The 21465-nt window shown below is 46.9% G+C and overlaps 1 protein-coding gene across 5 annotated transcripts in view; it reads right to left on the bottom strand.

Annotated features, from left to right (window-relative positions):
* Positions 1–13459, bottom strand: part of PSMD9 (proteasome 26S subunit, non-ATPase 9) — a 43693-nt gene extending 30234 nt beyond the window's left edge. Inside the window, exons 1-3 of one of the 5 annotated variants that reach the window (XM_078771609.1) lie at positions 12991–13195; positions 3925–4076; positions 3544–3727 (exon numbers count right to left, since the gene is read on the bottom strand). In XM_078771609.1, coding sequence (XP_078627735.1) covers positions 3544–3727; positions 3925–4076; positions 12991–13101 — 447 coding nt within the window. In that variant the 5' untranslated portion in view covers positions 13102–13195. Of the gene's footprint in view, positions 1–3543; positions 3728–3924; positions 4077–12990 lie in introns of all 5 variants that reach the window. The other 4 variants (XM_078771608.1, XM_078771610.1, XM_078771611.1 and 1 more) reach the window with 4 other exon arrangements.
* Between the last annotated feature and the right edge of the window lie 8006 nt (positions 13460–21465).

The following is a 21465-nucleotide window of genomic DNA, read 5'->3' as shown; positions in this document are numbered from 1 at the left end:
GGGGTTCTATGTAAATGTGTACCTTGTAGCGCCAACAGGTGGTGGTGAAATGTGTACTGTATAGCACCACCTGCTGGTGGTGAAATCTGTACTGTATATCGCCACCTGGTGGTGGTGAAATGAGTACTGTATATCACCACCTGCTGGTGGTGAAATGTGTACTGTATATCGCCACCTGGTGGTGGTGAAATCTGTACTGTATATCGCCACCTGGTGGTGGTGAAATGTGTACTGTATAGTGCCACCTGGTGGTGGTGAAATGTGTACTGTATAGCGCCACCTGGTGGTGGTGACAGAGGGTATTACAATTTCCTTGACCTTGGCAATGCTCATGTTAAACATGGGTAAATTTGGCCTCCTTCCTTTTTCCCTCACCCACCCCCTAAATGGAGGGGCCTGTGAAAGCCTCCCCCAAAATATGTATATGCAGCACATCTCTGCCCCTCTCCTCTCCTCTCCCCGCTTCCCTTCCCTTCCCTTCCCACCCAAGCCCTTCCCCTCCCCTCAACATCCTCTTCCCCCTTCTAGCAGCAAGAGACATGAAGTCTAGTTGGTCCATCACCAAAGCAACGGATACCCTCTTCTAGTATTTTATAAGATGCGCGCGCATCACCTCTGAAGGGACAATTATACGCTGCCAAGTGCTCCGAGGCGGGAAGCTGTTGGGGAATGGCCCCACCGGTCTGCACAAGTCTCTTTTCTTCCACTCAGCCATGCAATGACTTATGGTCATCCCTGGTAGGTTAACGAGGAATAACAAGGTTGCTAGTTGCATGCCGTTTTTACTATGATCACCAACAGAGTGTATATTTCTCTACTCTTTACTGAACTAACATTGCAAATGCCAATTTCAAACCGCAAGAGAAAACATCGGGGCAATACCCCTGGTGCTCACCTGGTGGAATAAACAGTATACTACTGTACACTGACTAAAGGTATTGTCGCGTGGACCCTTTGGTTAATACCAGGGCTCGCGGATGGACCAAACGGATTTAATTGGAGGCGATGACCAAACACGGATTTTACTATCAAACGCGGGAGGAAGAAGGAAAATGGGAGCTGCGGTAAAAGTGCGTACCTGTCGAAGGCGAACGAACTCAAACGGACACAGGTTTAACAAGGAATGAAAAATAATACAAGGGTTTATTTAATCAAAAGTCGGGACGGGGGAACGCGACGATAAACCTAATTTCTAAATTGGGATCCCACACACCATACTTCAGAAACGAACAAGGGATGAATTAACGAAAAGAACACGTCGTGTATTTGTGGGTGCGGTGCGTCTTAACTCGTCTGTAGTCTTGCGTCCGTCGACGTCCCACGTGGCCCCCTCCGTCCACCTCCGAGCACCACCAGGCCTCGCTCCACGCACCACGCGTCCAACGCAGGCTGGCAAGCTCCACACACGGTCGATCTCCAACCCGAGGCACAAACTCAGAACGAAGAAATTGCAGGAGGAGAGAACGCAAGTGCGACTGCACGCTATCAGCCAAGTCCAAGTGAGCTCTCTCAAGAGTTGGACGTGCCAGAGAGACAAAGGGACATGCAAGCGAGAGAGGGACGTGCCAGGGTCAGAGCCAGATGTGCAACTCGAGAACTTGCAAGACAAGAGAACCAGGGGTCGAGCAAGAGGGAAAATGTCGTTCGGCCCGCCCCGAAATAACCTTGTGGCGGTGACGTCAACCTTGGCGCGCCACCCAATCAGTGCCCTCCACTGACTCGTTGGCTGGAGGTTTGCGCCTACCGTGCCAACCCATCACTCGTTCCCTGTAGCGTGGTGATAGCGCGTGCTACTCGAGGCCTGCCGGAGGTGTAGCTGGCGGCGGCAATCATCGGCTGTGCCCTGAACTGGCTTCCTGTCCGTTTTCTTCCAAAGTCTTGTCAGGGAAGGGAATTTAATTAATGCGTGCACTAAAGGGCTTAACTAAGTGTCTGCAGGTGTGCATTGCCATAAGGGACAAAGGTTTGATGACCAAGTTGGACACAGGGGCTGTTATCTTAATCCCTACACTATCTAACACTCGAACATCCTGGTATGTTCACAAGCAGACATGTTAACCCGACAAACAAAACCGGACTAAACACAGACTTATTACAGGTCAATTCCCTATCACAACAGTCGGATACCTACCTACACAGATCTATCTGGCTTTACATAGTGCGCGTCCCTCCCGACATAACACAGCCCCCCCCCCGGAACCGTAGCTCCTGCTAGGTTCACTACAGGCGCTACCATTCCAGTCTTAACACTTACTGTCACGCACTTAATTAACCTATGAGATAAATCAGGAGGGCTGTGGGAAGTGGAAGTGAGGATCAAATTGAGTACCAGTTCACTGGTAATTCCCTGTTTGTCGTTAAAGGCGGCAAAAAGGGTTGGCGTCAGGAAGGGCATCCGGCCGTAAAACATTGCTTCAAAAAGGGGACCGAAAAACAACAACAACCACAGTTCCCGAAAAAGGCCAACCCCCGCTTGCAAGGAAAAATGGCCTCTAAAGGTGGTTTTGTGGGAAGTGAGTCGGACTTCCCACCTATTCTCCTTAAAGGGGCTGTCACACCTTGACATTTTAGCCAGCGTACGCCGACGTATCAAAATTTATCTAAAACGCTGGCGTACGCTGAACTATCGATGTTTTTTTTCAGTTTTGGGCGTATAATAGCGTATTCATAACGAGCTGGACGTATGCATAACGTATTAGTAACGTACACAGAACGGTTCGATAACTTATAGATAACTTATACCAACGAATGCTTAGCGTGTTGTCGGCGTTCACAACTTATGCACAACGATAGTCTAACGTATGCATAGCGCGCGACAGCGTATCGCCGACGATCACGTGGCGTAGCCTATAAAAGGCTGCCGCCGACGATTCAAATCATAACCGCACTAGACATCGAAGTGTCAACATCAGGAATCACTGACTCCCTTTGGGTCCATATAAATATATATGTTTATTCATACACCAGGTGCTAGGGCTTCCGTGCTAGCTTCCGTGCTTCCGTAAGCTAGGGTGCCAGCTTAGGATCCCAGGATCCTGGGTTTGAATCCCGGTCGATCGCTGAATTAACGCCAGGGGGGTGACTCAGCCTGTCATCCTTCCGAGGTCGGCTAATTGAGTACCAGTTCACTGGTAATTCCCTGCTTGTCGTAAAAGGCGACAAAAAGGGTTGGTGGCAGGAAGGGCATCCGGCCGTAAAACATTGCTTCAAAAAGGTGACCGAAAAACAACAACAACCACGGTCCCCGAAAAAGGCCAACCCCCGCTTTGCGGGGAAAAATGGCCTCTAAATGTGTTTTTTTTTTATTCATACACTTTGAAAAAGGTATAATAATATAATGTACAGTCAATACAAACGTATTACAAAGTAACAAGGACATTTTTTCTTTGTTGAATTGTACATGTATATTGCAAAGTGCATAATTGAAAAAAAGCTTTTTATACGATGTTCATTTCAAGAGGAATCTTACTGTCTCTGAGGTCCTCTATTGCCTGAACAATGCAATAATACAAATATCTAAATCATCCTATCTTGCCACGGAACTGCGCCAGCTGGGGAGTTAACCCAGTGCTTGAGGAGATTCCTCTGTTTCTTTCCGTCCTTGGAGGCAGTGTTGGGGCCAGTCTGTGTATCCTCCAAGTGATGTCCCTCTCGCCATGCTCCTGGAACAAGGTCGCGGTTCTCATTCTCTGCCCGGTCAAGCTGCTGGTTCTGTAGTCCTGGGTACCTGGAATTTGAATTTGATTTTATTTACTTATAAAGCGCACCTATAATAAAAACATATATTCTAATGCGCTGTAAAATAAAAAGCAATATAATGATACATATAACATTTAAGGTAAATCATATAATGTTTATAAGCATAGGCTAAAAGTTAAATTGCATTGTATACTGTATAATATATGCTATGTAAACATGAATTACCTGGTCCTCATGAGGTTGTGCAGGCTCAAGCATGCTTTGACAATGAGCTTGACAGTGGAGGGGTGATGCTGCATGGCCTTGCCGGATCCTCCATCTCTCGGATGACATGGACATCTGCTCACCATGGAGTCTGGAACACTGACGGGTTCCTCCTGTGAACCCCATTTATACCAATTCCCCTAAACGCTGCCAATACGCCATTATACGGTAGCTGTAACGTTCAGTAAGTTCTGTGGTCGTCCGGAAGACTTCAAATACGTCTACATACGTCAATATGCGTTGGAGATACGTTACACACAGGTTCAAAGCACGTTACTCATAGGTTAGAAATAAGTTTCGGGTACGCTAGACATTATCTCGACGTATTTCGACTTACAAGTAACGTGTCGACGTGTGTCAACGATCGCCTAACGTGCCTACAACTTGTGGTCAGCGTATGCGGAACGTGTGAGTCATACGCTGGCATACGTCGACAAATTTTGTGCATGCACAAAATTTGTCGACTGCCTCGGCGTACTACGACGTATGCCAGCGTGCTTCAGCGTGCTCTTAACGTATACAAAACTTACCCATAACGTATTCGACGTGTGCCAGCGTATTCGCCAAATTTTTCATACGTCGGCGTATGCTGGCTAAAACGTCAAGGTGTGACAGCCCCTTAACAAGCTAACCCCCTTAACAATTATGCAATCATGTACATTTCAAATATTTACAATGATCCTGGTCGTTCCTGTGGTGGAAGGCAACAAACAACAACACTCAAAAATCCTACCTTAGCCACAAACTTATCCTTATTCAAAAATTCAAAACTCTATAAACATTTGTACAAACCCAGTCTACAGACCGCGTCCCCCGGTGGATGCCACAAGACACAACCTTACCTGCGGGGCCATCCCAATGCACCCCTAGGTTTCCGTGGGCCCTGTCCAGATGTTACAGGTGAGTGACATGGCTAGGTGGTTTTCACCTCATTCATTCAACACAAACCCCTTATCCACTCATTCTCATTCCGTAAGTCATCACATCACATACAAAATCATTTCAAAGCACATATTGATCACAAACCCCTGCAGGACCATGGCATTGATGTCATTCATGTGTGTGCATGTCATTTCTCAACTAGGCAGCGGGGAGGTACCGCACAACAAGATGGTGGGGGCGCTTCAGGCTGTGGTGCCCGCAGTCCCAAAAACAAGTCAACCGACTTACAAGTTCTTTCCCCCCCCCCCCCCCCTTTACCTCTTGGCCCTGTGACAGCCCAACAGCCCTTTCCACCATTACCCCGCCGGTGGGGGTCTCCACACACCAGGCTCCGTTGCCTCCTGCTGCCACGCAGCTCCACGGGTCGCCGGGGGTCTCCTTTACCCCACGGCGCCCAACCAGACCCTCCACCGACAAGCTCCAATTTCCAGATACCACTGGCTGCCAGGGGTAATTGCCGCAGAGGGGGGCCGCAGGCATCGCTCCTCAGAGCCTGATCTGTACCTGTGGACACACACACCTTCCCCACCCACAAGATCCCAAAACGCATTTCCTCCCCCGCTGCCATTCAATTCTTTAACACATTCCCATAGAAGATGGTACCAAGGTGTTACAAAAAGTTGCCATGGCCTGCTATTGTGAAATCCCCGTTCACAGTTTACCATGACATCTCAAAACACAATAATCACCACTCATCCATTATCTCCAACCTCACGACCACATGAAAACACTTCACCACAACACTAACACACAGACATCTATCTTACTTTGGGGAAAAAAAACTGTTGGGGAAAAACTTTTCTAAAAACCGAGTAAAACCTAGTAGAACTTTTTGTGTACAACAAGAACCCGCACGTAGAGCAACCAAGCCTAATTGTTTTCCCGCCAAAACGCTCGTTTTCCCGTAACGTGCAATTGTGAAGCAGGAAAATGAAGGCAACTGACCGATGATCCAGATTTTTGGAGATAACGTGAATTTTGTACCTTCCTGCAATGGCGTGCGATCCAAAACACATTGTTCTTCCAATGATCACTTTCAACGATTTGCTGAATCACTTTAAAACGAAACACCAAATGGCTTAAATTTAAACGCGATCAACGCTTTAGTTTTAAATGCTACACAAAAATAATGCACATTTTCCGTACAGTAATAACAATGAGGTTTTGGACACGGAGGTATATAATAAACTGGAGAGCCAATGACGGCTGTCGGCTGAAGCTAGCGGAAGTTGCTTGGCGGCCATATTGGGAAGCCGATTGTGTCTGCGTCCGTGTTTGATCTCACGATCGTTTGAGTTTTATGGAGAACAACTCAGTTGCTTTTAAAAAGATTTAGAGCTGAGCCGAATCCCATTTTGTACACTTTCTTGGCATTTCCCCCCCGAAGCTTTGTTGTAATAATATTTAACAAAATGTTTAGTCTTTGAAACAATGTTACAATACGTCCAACGCAGTCACATCTATTTCTAATTAGAACCCCAATCTAATGAACGAAGCTTCTAAGCATTCGGCTCAGCCCTAAAAACAACTTAATGAGTATTAATGGTTCACCTTTTCTTTTCTTTCCAAATAGGTTACAGCTTTGAGGAAAGCGCCAGTGGCCAGGTCTGTCATCCAAGAAGATACACCAGAACCTCAAGCCACTACTCAAGATCCTGAACCTGAGGTGGGACCCTCATTTCAGACCACAGATCACTCCTACTCCGTCACAAGTCCACTGGTATTGAAGCACAAGCTCGATGAAGCAGTCCACAAGCTGGACAACTTTCGAAAAAAATTAAAAGTGAGTCAGCAACACAACAGAAGGTTAGCCAGAAAAGTGGAGTCCCTGAATACCATCGTGGAAGACCTGAGGGAGAATGGGATGGTCACCGACAATTGTATTGAAATGCTCAACACAACATTCTCTGGTGTGTCAAAAGCTATTGTGAGCAGAATGCTGAAGAACAAAGGCAGCGGCAAACGCTCGAGAGATGAATACGATCCAGTCATCAAAGCTTTCGCACTCACTCTTCAATTTTATTCTGCTAAAGGATACGACTATGTTCGAGAGACATTCGACTTGGCACTGCCAAGTCCATCCACAATCCGGAAATGGTACAGCGCAATTGATGGTTCACCTGGTTTTAGTGCAGTTGTATTCCAAGCACTAGAGAGCCGGTTTAAAGCAGAGAAGGAGACTGGCAAGAGAACACTGTGTAGCCTGATGTTAGACGAGATGGCCATCATGAAGGCAATTGACTTTTTAGGGGACAAGGTATTGGGGTACGTCGACATCGGAAACGGAGTCCAAGATGACAGTGCTCCCCAGGCCAGCAACGCACTGGTTTTCATGCTGGTTGCACTGAATGACAGTTGGAAAGTGCCTGTAGCATACTTTATGATAAATGGATTGTCGGGGAAGGAACAGGCGAATTTGGTGACACAATGTCTACTAAAATTGCATGATATCGGTGCAGAGGTGGTTTCCTTAACTTGCGATGGACCGTCCGCTCATTTGACAATGTTACGTGAGCTAGGTGCCGACATCACGCCGCAGAATGTGAAACCAACATTTCCCCACCCAGCAAATCCCGAAAAGAACATTTGTGTTGTACTCGATGCATGTCACATGCTTAAACTTGCAAGAAACTGTCTTGGATCCATGAAAATGATGGAGGATGGCAACAAAAAAGTCATCGCGTGGAAATACATCCAGGCACTCTTTGATCTGCAGAAGAGGGAAGGCTTGCGTCTGGGAAATAAGCTCTCCCGGAAACACATCGAGTGGAAGAGCAATGTCATGAAGGTGGACACAGCTGCTCAGACATTGAGCACTAGTGTGGCAGATGCAATTCGGTTTTGCAGGGACACTTTGCAACTATCAGAATTTCAGGGCAGTGAGGCTACCTGCCAATACATTGAAACATTGGACAAACTGTTTGACATTCTAAATTCTCGCAATCCATTGGCACGAAACTACAAGGCACCACTCATGACATCACGAGAAGGACTTTTCCTGCCATTCCTGGATACTGCCTACAGTTACTTGTCCAACATCAAAAACATGAATGGTCAAGTTATGACCAATACGCGTTTGAAAACCCCCTTCATTGGTTTCATGATCTGCATAGAGAGTGTCAAAATTTTGTATTTCACATATGTCAAACCTGCCTCATCTCCCCTGCGATACCTGCTCACGTACAAAATGAGCCAAGACCACATTGAACTTTTCTTTGGAGCGGTCCGCATTGCATGTGGAAGTGGGAATAACCCAACGGCCCGGCAGTTTGTTGCCGCATATAAGCGCCTCTTGATGCGACATGACATCAAGTCTGCAAGTGGGAACTGTTCTGCACAGGACTCAACCAGAATCCTGAATGCGGCTTCCTTCAAGTGCGTTGCAAAGCAGGCTGTGCCTGACGAGAGTCACGACATGTTGGTGGCCAGACGATACGACCTGGAGTTGAGATCGCCGGCAAAAGAGGACCACGACTATGCGGATATTCCAAATTTTGAGCAACTTTCCATCTTTACAGAGTCATGTGTTGGCTATATTGCCGGCTATGTGGTGAGGATGGTGAGGAAGACTCTGAAGTGTAGCCAATGTCTTTCTGCATTGACCAGTAACAACGAAGAATGGCAAACCACACCAATGTACAGCCTGATTGTTACCAAGAACAGGGGTGGCCTCATAGTTCCCTCGCACAGTGTTGTTCGTGTCTGTGAGGCGACTGAACGCTGTGTCAAGAGGCTCCTGGCTGTAAGCAATGGCAAAATGCCTCGTGAAAGTGGGATAAGAGTGGCAATTTCCACTTCTGTCCTTTCTGAGGTCGGTCGGTCTACATTTGCTTCCTTGGATCGGCACATGTTTGACTGTGAGGCAGACAGCAACCATGTGTTTGCTTTAATACATTCTGTATCACAATCATACAGCAAGATACGTTTCCATCATGTTGTGAGAACACTCGATGATGACATGAAGGAAGAGCGCATCAGGAAAAAATATTGCAAACTGGTCCTGTTTGCTCACCAGTGAGGCAACACCAGAGCAAGCTGAAATATAAGAGCGACCTCATCTCTACATGGTGTGGGTGTGTTTTGTGGGTTAACTGTGAATTGTGTGGGTTAACTACATGACAGCGTTTCATGTCATTTATGTGACTGACTCACTGTTGATGTGTTGCTGACCCATGTCAGTGTAGAATAAACTCTGGTTATCATTATATCTGCGTGGTTTCTAACATCTCGGTAATAGAAACATACACATCTTAGTTACAATATAATGACTGAATTAAGTAACATCATATAACATGACAACAAATCAGATCTTTATATTGAGGAATATTACAGAACAAGCCAAAGAATGGCAAACGACGATGTACCTCAATTTTATAGATTTCTAGAAAGCTTTCGACTCCTTGCCCAGAGAAAGTCTGGGTCATAATGAAGAAATACAGCATACCTGGAAAATTAGTGAACCTTGTAAAAGCCCTTTACCAAGACTTTCAATGTGCGGTCGTCGACCAAGGTGAAACAACAGAATGGTTCAAGGTGAAGACAGGAGTTAAACAGGGGTGTAACATGTCAGGATTCTTATTCCTACTAGTGGGTGATTGGGTCATGAGAAGAACGATAAAGAACACCGAGCGGTAATTTTGGGCACTTTTTTTTCAAACAAGCTCTAAACCATTGGATTCCCCAGGAAAAATGCGTCTAGAACCAACTTCAAACTTAATGAACACCATTTCCTTAAAGAACGGGATTCTGAGCCCGAATATCAGTTCAAATATTAGTATTCTATATTAATTAAATAGTCGGCGGTCCTAAAATTCGCTCCAGCTGCATCATCAGTGCGCCACGCCTTTGCTTTGACAGGCTTACGATCGGCTTCCCAATATGGCCGCCAGACTATTTCCGGTGGCTTCACGGCGGCTAATGCTGCGAGGTGGCCAATTGGCTCTCCATATTATATACCTCCGTGGTTTTGGAGTGAAAAAATAAAGTTGGACGAGTCTCCTACTTATACACTGCCTGAAAGATCTTTCTTAACATGAACCAACGGCAACTCTGGACGCCGTTTTCCCCCGCGTAGCGGGGGTTGGCCCTTTTTGGGCACCGTGGTCCCCTTTTGGGACATTGGGAGACGTTGGGGTTAGAGAGTGGGAGACGTTGGGGATAGAGAGTGGGAGACGTTGGGGATAGAGAGTGGGAGACGTTGGGGATAGAGAGTGGGAGACGTTGGGGATAGAGAGTGGGAGACGTTGGGGATAGAGAGTGGGAGACGTTGGGGATAGAGAGTGGGAGACGTTGGGGATAGAGAGTGGGAGACGTTGGGGATAGAGAGTGGGAGACGTTGGGGATAGAGAGTGGGAGACGTTGGGGATAGAGAGTGGGAGACGTTGGGGATAGAGAGTGGGAGACGTTGGGGATAGAGAGTGGGAGACGTTGGGGATACAGAGTGGGAGACGATGGGGATAGAGAGTGGGAGACGTTGGGGATAGAGAGTGGGAGACGTTGGGGATAGAGAGTGGGAGACGTTGGGGATAGAGAGTGGGAGACGTTGGGGATAGAGAGTGGGAGACGTTGGGGATAGAGAGTGGGAGACGTTGGGGATAGAGAGTGGGAGACGTTGGGGATAGAGAGTGGGAGACGTTGGGGATAGAGAGTGGGAGACGTTGGGGATAGAGAGTGGGAGACGTTGGGGATAGAGAGTGGGAGACGTTGGGGATAGAGAGTGGGAGACGTTGGGGATAGAGAGTGGGAGACGTTGGGGATAGAGAGTGGGAGACGTTGGGGATAGAGAGTGGGAGACGTTGGGGATAGAGAGTGGGAGACGTTGGGGATAGAGAGTGGGAGACGTTGGGGATAGAGAGTGGGAGACGTTGGGGATAGAGAGTGGGAGACGTTGGGGATAGAGTGGGAGACGTTGGGGATAGAGAGTGGGAGACGTTGGGGATAGAGAGTGGGAGACGTTGGGGATAGAGAGTGGGAGACGTTGGGGATAGAGAGTGGGAGACGTTGGGGATAGAGAGTGGGAGACGTTGGGGATAGAGAGTGGGAGACGTTGGGGATAGAGAGTGGGAGACGTTCGGGATACAGAGTGGGAGACGTTCGGGATACAGAGTGGGAGACGTTCGGGATACAGAGTGGGAGACGTTGGGGATACAGAGTGGGAGACGTTGGGGATACAGAGTGGGAGACGTTGGGGATACAGAGTGGGAGACGTTGGGGATACAGAGTGGGAGACGTTGGGGATACAGAGTGGGAGACGTTGGGGATACAGAGTGGGAGACGTTGGGGATAGAGAGTGGGAGACGTTGGGGATAGAGAGTGGGAGACGTTGGGGATAGAGAGTGGGAGACGTTGGGGATAGAGAGTGGGAGACGTTGGGGATAGAGAGTGGGAGACGTTGGGGATAGAGAGTGGGAGACGTTGGGGACAGAGAGTGGGAGACGTTGGGGACAGAGAGTGGGAGACGTTGGGGACAGAGAGTGGGAGACGTTGGGGACAGAGAGTGGGAGACGTTGGGGACAGAGAGTGGGAGACGTTGGGGACAGAGAGTGGGAGACGTTGGGGGATAGAGAGTGGGAGACGTTGGGGATAGAGAGTGGGAGACGTTGGGGATAGAGAGTGGGAGACGTTGGGGATAGAGAGTGGGAGACGTTGGGGATAGAGAGTGGGAGACGTTGGGGATAGAGATTGGGAGACGTTGGGGGACAGAGATTGGGAGACGGTGGGGGACAGAGAGTGGGAGACGTTGGGGATGGAGAGTGGGGGACGTTGGGGATGGAGATTGGGGGACGTTGGGGGACAGAGAGTGGGAGACGTTGGGGGACAGAGAGTGGGAGACGTTGGGGACAGAGTGGGTGACGTTGGGGACAGAGTGGGATACGTTGGGGACAGAGTGGGATACGTTGGGGACAGAGAGTGGGAGACGTTGGGGACAGAGAGTGGGAGACGTTGGGGACAGAGAGTGGGAGACGTTGGGGACAGAGAGTGGGAGACGTTGGGGACAGAGAGTGGGAGACGTTGGGGACAGAGAGTGGGAGACGTTGGGGACAGAGAGTGGGAGACGTTGGGGACAGAGAGTGGGAGACGTTGGGGACAGAGAGTGGGAGACGTTGGGGACAGAGTGGGAGACGTTGGGGACAGAGAGTGGGAGACGTTGGGGACAGAGAGTGGGAGACGTTGGGGACAGAGAGTGGGAGACGTTGGGGACAGAGAGTGGGAGACGTTGGGGACAGAGAGTGGGAGACGTTGGGGACAGAGAGTGGGAGACGTTGGGGACAGAGAGTGGGAGACGTTGGGGACAGAGTGGGAGACGTTGGGGACAGAGAGTGGGAGACGTTGGGGACAGAGAGTGGGAGACGTTGGGGACAGAGAGTGGGAGACGTTGGGGACAGAGAGTGGGAGACGTTGGGGACAGAGAGTGGGAGACGTTGGGGACAGAGAGTGGGAGACGTTGGGGACAGAGAGTGGGAGACGTTGGGGACAGAGAGTGGGAGACGTTGGGGACAGAGAGTGGGAGACGTTGGAGACAGAGAGTGGGAGACGTTGGGGACAGAGAGTGGGAGACGTTGGGGACAGAGAGTGGGAGACGTTGGGGACAGAGAGTGGGAGACGTTGGGGACAGAGAGTGGGAGACGTTGGGGACAGAGTGGGAGACGTTGGGGACAGAGAGTGGGAGACGTTGGGGACAGAGAGTGGGAGACGTTGGGGACAGAGAGTGGGAGACGTTGGGGACAGAGAGTTTCCCAACCCTCACCGCCAGGTTTCCCAACCCTCACCGCCAGGTTACCCAATCCTCACCGCCAGGTTACCCAACCCTCACCTCCAGGTTTCCCAACCCTCACCGCCAGGTTTCCCAACCCTCACCGCCAGGTTTCCCAACCCTCACCGCCAGGTTACCCAATCCTCACCGCCAGGTTACCCAACCCTCACCGCCAGGTTTCCCAACCCTCACCGCCAGGTTTCCCAACCCTCACCGCCAGGTTTCCCAACCCTCACCGCCAGGTTTCCCAACCCTCACCGCCAGGTTTCCCAACCCTCACCTCCAGGTTTCCCAACCCTCACCGCTATCAGTATCACAGAATCCTGACTCACCTCCTGAAGCTCGTCATGTAATTCTTGGATCTTCTTTTCCAGCGCCTCCTTTCTCTCCACCAGAGCCCGAACCGACGCCATGGTCACACCAACACACGGCTGTTCCTCCATGACGGAAACGACGTCACAATAATGAATCCTTCCAAGTTCCTTCAACTCTCATTCATTCGTTAGGTTGAGGCGGATTCGAAAGTGCTCCCTCATTGGTCCGATCGATACGGTTAAAACGTACATAAACACGCACTTCCGGTAAAGCAATCCCAGTGGGGTATGAGGTTACAGCGGGAATCCAGAGGTGCCCTCCGACCCTCAATAAGGCTTCCACTGTTGTCCACCAAGGACCAGGTGGCTCTCTCCTTAGATTTGGGCACTCGCCGTAATTCGTATCGTCACGTGATAGGGCGCCATCCGACCGGGACCTGCGACACCTGTCGGAAACCCGAACCTTTAACTCACGTGTTTCTGGAATGCCGTCAATATGATGGACCCAGGTCGTTCCTATTTAAAATAATTAGAGAGGCTGGGATCGGTGTGTCTGATCTGCCGGTCATTGTTGCTCATTTAAACCAGAAGCACCTCGACTGTGCAAGGCGGTCCTAAACTTTTAAAAAGTGACCGGGAGATCCTAGTAGATTTATGGATCCTTGTAGATTTATGGATTCATGTAGATTTATGAATCCTTGCACATTTATGGATCCATGTCGATTTATGGATCCATGTAGATTTATGGATCTATGCAGATTTATGGATCCTTGTCGATTTATGGATCCATGTAGATTTATGGATCCATGTAGATTTATGGAGCCATGCAGATTTATGGATCCATGTAGATTTATGGATCCATGTATATTGATAGATCCATATAGATTTATAGATCCATGTAGATTTATGGATCCATGTAGATTTATAGATCCATGTAGATTTATAGATCCATATAGATTTATGGATCCATATAGATTCATGGATCCAAGTGGATTTATGAATCCTTGTACATTTATGGATCCATGTAGATTGATCGATCCATATAGATTGATGAATCCATATAGATTCATGGATCTACGTAGATTTATGGATCCATGTAGATTTGTGGATCCATGTGGATTTATAGATCCATATAGATTTATGCATCCACGTAGATTTATGAATCCTTGTACATTTATGGATCCATGCAGATTTATGGATCCATGTAGATTTATAGATCCATGTAGATTTATAGATCCATGTACATTTATGGATCCCTGTAGATTTATGGATCCATGTAGATTTATAGATCCATGTAAGATTTATAGATCCATGTAGATTTATGGATCCAAGTAGATTTATGGATCCATATAGATTTATGAATCCATGTAGATTTCTAGATCCATGTAGATTTATGGATCCATGTAGATTTATGGATCCATGTAGATTTATGGATACATGTAGATTTTTAGATCCATGTAGATTTATAGATCCATGTAGATTTATGGATCCATATAGATTTATGAATCCATGTATATTTATGGATCCATATCGATTTATGGATCCATGTAGATTTATGGATCCATGTAGATTTATGGATCCATATAGATTTATGGATCCAAGTAGATTTATGGATCCATATGGATTTATGGATCCATGTAGATTTATGGATTCATGTAGAGTTATGGATCCATGTAGATTTATGGATCCATATAGATTTATGGATCTATGCAGATTTAGGGATCCATATTGATTTATGGATCCATGTAGATTTATGGATACATGTAGATTTATGGATCCATGTAGATTTATGGATCCATGTAGATTTATGGATCCATGTAGATTTATAGATCCATGTAGATTTATGGATCCATGTAGATTTATGGATCCATGTAGATTTATAGATCCATGTAGATTTATGGATCCATGTAGATTTATAGATCCATATAGATTTATGGATCCATATAGATTCATGGAGCCAAGTAGATTTATGAATCCTTGTCCATTTATGGATCCATGTAGATTTATGGATCCATGTAGATTTATAGATCCATGTAGATTTATAGATCCATGTAGATTTATGGATCCAAGTAGATTTATGGATCCATATAGATTTATGAATCCATGTAGATTTATGGATCCATGTAGATTTATGAATCCATGTCGATTTATGGATCCATATAGATTTATGGATCCACGTAGATTTATGGATCCATATGGATTCATGGATCCATGTAGATTTATGGATCCATGTGGATTTATAGATCCATATGGATTTATGCATCCATGTAGATTTATGAATCCTTGTACATTTATGGATCCATGCAGATTTATGGATCCATGTAGATTTATAGATCCATGTAGATTTATAGATCCATGTAGATTTATGGATCCATGTAGATTTATGGATCCATGTAGATTTATGGATCCATGTAGATTTATGGATCCATGTAGATTTTTAGATCCATTTAGATTTCCAGATCCATGTAGATTTATGGATCCATGTAGATTTATGGATCCAAGTAGATTTATGGATCCATATAGATTTATGAATCCATATAGATTTATGAATCCATGTAGATTTATGGATCCATATAGATTTATGGATCCATATACATTCATGGATTTATGTAGATTTATGGATCCATATGGATTTATGCATCCACGTAGATTTATGAATCCTTGTACATTTATGGATCCATGCAGATTTATGGATCCATGTAGATTTATAGATCCATGTAGATTTCTAGATCCATGTAGATTTGTGGATCCATGTAGATTTATGGATCCATGTATTTTTTTTTAGTTTGTTTTTCTTTTTTTGTTTTTTTTTTTGTTTTTTTTGTAGACTGAATCGAGGCTCGTGAAAGAGCTAACATTTACTTCACAAACAAATCAACCAGACAAACAAAATATATAAGAAGAGGGAGCGGAAGACAAGATGGGGAGAGAAGGAGCAGCACACAAACACAACATTTGAGAGCAGGGAGATGTGTGGAAGGGAGAGGGCTTGGGGGGGAGGAGGCGTGGGAAGGGGGGAGGGAGGGAGAAGTATAAAACACAAGGACACCAAGGACTTCCAGGACAGAAGTTGTTATTTCAAAAAAGTGGAATTGGGGTGAAATTAGCGGGGGTAGAAAAGATCAAGGTTTTGGATGGGGGAAGATAAGAGATGGTGGTGAACAGCTGTTTTAAAGACCTGGAGGTTGGAGTGGGATTGAAGAGAGTGAGGGAGTTTGTTCCAGAGGTGAGAGAAAAGAGGAATGAAGGAGTGAAGGTGAGCAGAGAGTCTTGATTTTGGCAGTTTAACCATAAATGGGTTGCAGGCAGATCTTGTGCGACCTGTAGGAATATTTGTGGGACAGAGCCCAGAGAGAGCTGGGGGGGGGGGGCAAGGCCAGAGAGGAGTCGGTAGAAGACGGAAAGACCACCAACTTGCCTGTGGTGAGTGAGTGAGAGGCCCTTGGAGTTAGCTTCATCGTGGGAGATTCCAATGATTCTGAAATGCTTTGGTTTCAACAGCGTGAAGACGAGCGAGGTGTGAGGCAGGAGCACCACCCCAGAGGGGAGAGCAGTATTCCATTGCGATGCGGATGAAAGCCTTGTATGTGGTGAGGAGCTCAGGTGTGCCAAGGAAGGACTTCGCACGACAGAGGATGCCCAGTCGGCGACTGGCTTTGGTGGCCAGATTTGAAATGTGGTTTTCCCAGGAAAGATCATGGCAGATAGTGAGACCCAAAAGCTTGAGTGACAGAACTTCTTGGAGAGGATTATTCAGAAACTGGCTGGGAGGGTTGTCCAGTCGGTCTTTTCGGAGAGACATCGTAAGAGTGTGAGATTTGTCAGGATTGAAAGACATGTTCCACTTGTTTGCCCAGTCTGTGATTTTGTCCAGGTCTGCAGAGAGTGAGGAGGCTGCAGACTGCCGATCTGAGGGATGAAGAATGGAGCGACAGAGAGTAGAGTCATCAGCAAAGAGATAGACAGGATTTTCAAGAGAGTCAGAGAGATCATTGATGAAGACCAGAAAAAGCACAGGGCCCAGAACACTGCCTTGGAGAACTCCAGCCTGAACAGGAAGAGGAGATGAGAGAAACCCATTCAAGGCCACACGTTGACTACAACTAGAGAGGAAGTCCGCCAGCCATGCGTGGAGATTGCCATGGATACCAAAAGAGGAGAGTTTGGTGAGCAGAGCGGGGTGCCAGACCGTATCGAAGGCAAGTGATATGTCAAGGGAGACTGCTCTAATTTCCTGTTTGGCATTGAGGACCTCCATCCATTGTTGAGAAAGCAGAAGCAGCATGTCCAGAGTAGAGTGACCAGGTCTGAAACCAAATTGATGATCAGAGATCAAGCCATTGGAGAAGAGGAAAGATTTCATATCTGAAGCAATGATGGATTCCATGACTTTGCTGATAATTGGGAGAAGGCTGATTGGTCTGTAGTTGCTGGGATCTGTTTTTACACCTTTTTTGTGCAAAGCGGTGATGTTGGCAGATTTCCAAGCAGATCGAAGATGACCTTGAGCAAAAGAGAAGGTGAAGAGAACAGAGAGAGCGAGTGAAAGAGCAGAAGAACAGGATTTTAGGACCCGTGGGCTGATGCCGTCAGGTCCAGTTGCAGAATCAGAGTCGAGGGTTGACAGAAGCTTTTCCACCTTGTCAGGAGAAAAGGACACAGAGTCCAGGGGCAGCTGGGTACGACTGGGTACGGTGGGTACAGAGAGGGATGGGTTTGGGACACAAGATTTAGAGGCAAACACAGAGTTGAGGCATTCAGCTTTTTCACGGGCGGAGTCAGCCGTGTGGCCATTTGAGGTGAGGGAGGGGATGGAGGGGGAACAAACACCAGAAACCGATTTGACCAGACGCCACCAGGATTTGGAAGAGGGAGACAGATAAGAGAGTTCGGTCCTGAGAACGGAGAGATATTGTTTCCTGTCTCTCCTGAGGGTGGACACACACTTGTTTCGGGCTTTGTGAAAGGAAATGAGATTTCCTTCCGTTGGATTTGCTTTCCAGGAGACGAAAGTAAGTTGTTTCTGGGCAATAGCCTCACCGCAAGATTCCGTGTACCATGGACGGGAGGAAGGGTATGACAACTGAAGACGAGATGGGATAAATCTGTGCATGAGAGAGAGAGCAATTTACTTTGGAAGAATTCCCAGGATGAGTTGATGTCAGAGGCGGTAGAGATGGGAGACCAGTCCAGATGATTGATGGCTGCTTGAAGACCGTGCCAGTTGGCCTGAGTGAAATGCCAGACTCGTCGATGCTGAGGAGGCTCTCTGAGAATGGTCAGAGAGATGTCCACTTTAACAAGCACATGATCAGATGAGCCGATTGGAGCAGAAGAAGAGCAGCAGACATTTTCAGGGAAGTTAGTCATAACCAAGTCCAGAAGAGAAGATGCTCCGTTGACTGAGATCCGGGTCGGGAAATTGACAGATTGTGTCAGTCCCAGTGAGTCACAGAAGTCCTTTGCTGAAGAGCCATGGCTGGTGAGAGAGGTACCCACACCCAGCCAACTGGCATGGTGACAATTGAAATCACCACATATGAGGAAGAGAGAGTTGGGATGGGTAGATAGAAGTTGGTCCATATTATCAGACAGCAAGATGTAGATGGAGTCATCACTGTTTGGTGGACGGTACAACACACATATGAACAAAAGGTGGGAGCGAAGGGGAAGCCGTAGCCAAAGGTATTCCTGGGGGTGAGGTGGAGAGAGGGCAGTGCAGGGCGAGTGAGGAAGAGAGTTTTTTTTATAAAAATAGCAACCCCACCTCCAGGACGAGGCTCAGGTCTATCATACCGGAGAAGGGAGTAACCTGGGAGAGATACCAAGGAATCAGAGACATCATGAAGGAGGAAAGTTTCTGTTAAGCAGATCACGTCTGGTTTGACAGAAGCAACCTGTATGGAGAGATCGGTCATGTTTGAGCGAAGGCCCTGGATGTTTGAGGTCCATACTGTTAAAGAAGAGGAAGGGGGAGCATCGGATACAGAACAGGGGGGGGGGGGAGCGGTAGGGTAAGATGTGGAAGAGGAGGAAGAGGTAGGGAGAGCTGTTGAATGTGTGTCAGAGATTTCAGAATAGCTTGGAGAAAGGGAAGAATGGGGCGGACAAAAGGTTTGATGGTGATTGGGTGAGGCGCAGTGAGGTGTTATTTGAGGAGGGGGAAGAGTGAGGCAGAAGGTTGAGGGAGATGAAGGTGAAAGTTGGAAGGGGGAAGAAGCGGGGAGGACGCTTTGATGAGGAGGGTGAGAGGGGAGTCTAGTAGGGGGGGAGCGAGGGAGAGTCTCGGAGGGGAGGGGTGTGGGGGAAGTTTTGGAGGGAAGGGGCAAGGGGGGAGATTTGAAAGGGATGGGTGATGGGGAAGATTTGGAGGGGAGGGGCAAGGGGGAAGATTTGAAAGAGATGGGTGATGGGGATGATTTGGAGGGGAGGGGCAAGGGGGTAAATTTAGAGGGGAGGGGTGATGGGGAAGTTTTGGAGGGGAGGGGTGATGGGGAAGTTTTGGAGGGAAGGGGTGATGGGGAAGATTTGGAGGGGAGGGGCAAGGGGGAAGATTTGAAAGGGATGGGTGATGGGGAAGATTTGGAGGGGAGGGGCAAGTGGGTAGATTTGGAGAGGAGGGGTGATGGGGAAGTTTTGAAGGAGAGGGGCGATGGGGAAGATTTGGAGGGAAGGGGCGATGGGGAAGTTTTGGAGGGAAGGGGTGATGGGGAAGATTTGGAGGGGAGGGGTGAGATTGGATTTTGAAAAGTGTACGATGAATGGGAAACGAACATTTATTGCAAAATGAGTTTCTTGAGACCTTCGAGTCAAAAATACGTTTGAGGACGCTGAAGGATGGGTGGAGTGCTGGAGAGTTTTGGGAATGTATGAAAGAGGCACTGTAAGAGATGGAATTTTTTTTTGGAATGAATAGATTTGGTGAGCAAGTCGAAAGCATCCTTTTATAGAAGAAGAAGAAAAAGGTGTTGAAGTATACGACAGAATACAGATTTTCAGGGGACAGATTAAACATTTTTTTAACAACGTGATCACGTGATCACGAACAACGTGGTCGAAGAACGAACGAACAAATAAGAACGAACAAACGGAATTGAACAGAGAAGGAAATTATTTTTTTGGTTTTTTTTTCTTTGAGGACATTTTAAAACAAGGAAGTATGGGGTGAAAAGACTGGGAAAAACAGAGACCGAAAGTAATTGCAGCGCGATCAAAGAACCGCTGAGACAAAAACAAAGCCTCAAGCCAAGGTCGGACACGGTAGCCTACTACACTAGGCCTCAGAATACGCGACACGAACTAACCGACGATTCTGTACACAGGTATGAAAAACCAACACTGAGCATCCTATTAAAGACACACCAATAGGTGCATACACCGAAAGAAAGATACAGTTTTGACAAAAACACAATTGCGAAAAATTACTTAACTTCGAAAGCGTGCGCGCATGCACAGCTGTGAAGAGACGTCAAAATCGATATGGATCCATATTTATGGATCCATATCGATTTATGGATCTATGTAGATTTATAGATCCATATGGATTTATAGATCCATGTCGATTTTTAGATCCATGTAGATTTATAGATCCATTTAGATTTATGGATCCATATAGATTTATGAATCCATGTATATTTATGGATCCATATCGATTTATGGATCCATGTAGATTTATGGATCCATGTATATTTATGGATCCATATAGATTTATGGATCTATGTAGATTTATGGATCCATATGGATTTATGGATCCATGTAGATTTATGGATTAATGTAGAGTTATGGATCCATATAGATTTATGGATCTATGTAGAACTTAATATATTCTTTTAAATCAGAAAATATAAAGAAATGGTATTGACAAAATTATTGACACCCTTGATTTAATATTTGGTGCCACCTTTGGACAAAATAACTGCAGTCAAGCGCTTCCTATAGCCATGAATGAGTTTCCTACACCTCTCTGCTGGCAGTTTGTCCCTCTCTTCTTGTGCAAACTGCTCCAGTTCTCCCAGATTTGAAGGGTGCCTTCTCCCAACTGCTATTTTCAGATCTCCCCACAGGTGTTCAATGGGATTTAGATCTGGACTCATTGCTGGCCATTTCAGAACAGTCCAGCGTTTTGTCTTTAACCATTCCTGGGTACTTTTTGAAGTGTTTGGGGTCATTGTCCTGCTGGAACACCCATGCCCTTAGACGGAGACCCAGCTTTCTGACACTGGGTTGAACATTGAGCTCCAAAATGTCTTGTTAATCTCCTGTTTCATGATGTCGTGCACACATTCAAGGTACCCAGTGCCAGAGGCAGCACGGCAACCCCAAAACATCACTGAACCTCCTCCATGCTTGACTGTAGGGAAGGTGTTTTTTTCTTTGAAGGCTTCATTTTGTTTTCTGTAAACATAGAGATGATGTGCTTTACCAAAAAGCTCAAATTTGGTCTCAACTGTCCACAGGACTTTCTCCCAGAAGGATTTTGGCTTGTTCAGGTGT

Source organism: Myxine glutinosa, chromosome 2 (genome assembly GCF_964187855.1).
Source record: "Myxine glutinosa chromosome 2, kmMyxGlut1.1, whole genome shotgun sequence".
In the NCBI taxonomy this organism is placed as follows: Eukaryota; Metazoa; Chordata; class Myxini; order Myxiniformes; family Myxinidae; genus Myxine; species Myxine glutinosa.
The sequence above is the reverse complement of the archived record's forward strand: the minus strand, read 5'-3'. Positions and strand labels throughout refer to the sequence as shown.